Here is a 2,177-nt window from a genome sequence, read left to right as displayed (position 1 = left end):
CCGGGAATTCAACGCAAGACCTCTCGCACCCTAAGCGAGAATCATACCACTAGACTAAACAGCCGACGAATCCCGCAGGTGACCTTCCACAGCGCACCCCCACCCAACCTGCCCTGTCCTCCGCTAGTCACCTGCTCCGCTGCATCGCACTATTTTCCGACACGCGCGGCCCGCCTCTCCCCTGCAAGCCACCTCCCATGCGCTTCCTCCTCTTCACCTCCAAAACGGCGCTCCCTCCTCTCCGAACCCCCTCCCTCAGCCACAGCGACCGCCTCCCCAGCCGCTCCAACTGCAGCCCACCCACGAACCAAAGTGTCGTCGCCGCACCAAAAACGAGCAGCGGAATGCACCAAACACATCCACGCCCTTGTCCTCGTGCTGCAAGCTTCCATTCACGACCGGCCAAACCACCACACACAACCCACCTCGGTTTGGAGGAGGCAGCAGCATGAGCAGTTGCGGCGGGGACAAAATGCGCAGCAGTTGGTGCATCCATCCGCCACATCGAATAGCTGGCCCGGGATTTCAACCCGGGAACTCTCGCACCCTAAGCGAGAATCATACCACTAGACTAAACAGCCGACGAATCCCGCAGGTGACCTTCCACAGCGCACCCCCACGCAACCTGCCCTGTCCTCCGCTAGTCACCTCCTCCGCTGCATCGCACTACTTTCCGACACGCGCGGCCCACCTCTCTCCTGCAAGCCACCTCCCATGCGCTTCCTCCTCTTCACCTCCAAAACGGCGCTCCCTCCTCTCCGAACCCCCTCCCTCAGCCACAGCGACCGCCTCCCCAGCCGCTCCAACTGCAGCCCACCCGCAAACCAAAGTGTCATCGCCGCACCAAAAACGAGCAGCGGAATGCACCGAACACAACCACGCCCTTGTCCTCGTGCTGCAAATTTCCATTCACGACCGGCCAAATCACCACACACAACCCACCTCGGTTTGGAGGAGGTAGCAGCATGAGCAGTTGCGGCGGGGACAAAATGCGCAGCAGTTGGTGCATCCATCCGCCACATGGAGGAGCTGTCCCGGAAATTCAACCCAAGACCACTCGCACCCTAAGCGAGAATCATACCACTAGACTAAACAGCCGACGAATCCCGCAGGTGACCTTCCACAGCGCACCCCCATGCAACCTGCCCTGTCCTCCGCTAGTCACCTCCTCCGCTGCATCGCACTACTTTCCGACACGCGCGGCCCACCTCTCCCCTGCATGCCACCTCCCATGCGCTTCCTCCTCTTCACCTCCAAAACGGCGCTCCCTCCTCTCCGAACCCCCTCCCTCAGCCACAGCGACCGGCTCCAACTGCAGCCCACCCACGAACCAAAGTGTCGTCGTCGCACCAAAAACGAGCAGCGGAATGCACCGAACACAACCACGTCCTTCTCCTCGTGCTGCAAGCTTCCATTCACGACCGGCCAAATCACCACACACAACCCACCTCGGTTTGGAGGAGGCATCAGCATGAGCAGTTGCGGCGGGGACAAAATGCGCAGCAGTTGGTGCACCCATCTGCCACGTCGAGGGGCTGTTCCGGGAATTCAACGCAAGACCTCTCGCACCCTAAGCGAGAATCATACCACTAGACTAAACAGCCGACGAATCCCGCAGGTGACCTTCCACAGCGCACCCCCACGCAACCTGCCCTGTCCTCCGCTAGTCACCTCCTCCGCTGCATCGCACTATTTTCCGACACGCGCGGCCCGCCTCTCCCCTGCAAGCCACCTCCCATGCGCTTCCTCCTCTTCACCTCCAAAACGGCGCTCCCGCCTCTCCGAACCCCCTCCCTCAGCCACAGCGACCGCCTCCCCAGCCGCTCCAACTGCAGCCCACCCACGAACCAAAGTGTCGTCGCCGCACCAAAAACGAGCAGCGGAATGCACCAAACACAACCACGCCCTTCTCCTCTTCTTGCAAGCTTCCATTCATGACCGGCCAAACCACCACACACAACCCACCTCGGTTTAGAGGAGCAATTGCGGCGGGGACAAAGTGAGCAGCAGTTGGCGCAGCCATCCGCCACGGCGAGGGGCTGTTCCGGGAATCCAAACCAAGACCTCTCGCACCTGAAGCGAGAATCATACCACTAGACTAAACAGCCGACGAATCCCGCAGGTGACCTTCCACAGCGCACCCCCACGCAACCTGCCCTGTCCTCCGCTAGTCACCT

The 2,177-nt window shown here is 61.0% G+C and overlaps 1 protein-coding gene across 1 annotated transcript; it reads left to right on the top strand.

Annotated features, from left to right (window-relative positions):
- Window positions 1-1,135: 1,135 nt before the first annotated feature.
- On the top strand, window positions 1,136-1,975 carry ETH_00034275 (uncharacterized protein; the record flags this gene model as incomplete). Its single annotated transcript, XM_013380388.1, has 1 exon — window positions 1,136-1,975. One exon carries the CDS (start codon window positions 1,136-1,138, stop codon window positions 1,973-1,975), a length of 840 nt encoding a protein of 279 aa, XP_013235842.1.
- Between the last annotated feature and the right edge of the window lie 202 nt (window positions 1,976-2,177).

The sequence above is a fragment of the Eimeria tenella genome, genomic scaffold, assembly GCF_000499545.2.
Source record: "Eimeria tenella Houghton genomic scaffold, Eth_scaff576, whole genome shotgun sequence".
Lineage (NCBI taxonomy): Eukaryota > Apicomplexa > Conoidasida > Eucoccidiorida > Eimeriidae > Eimeria > Eimeria tenella.
This window is presented reverse-complemented; position numbering and strand designations above follow the sequence as displayed.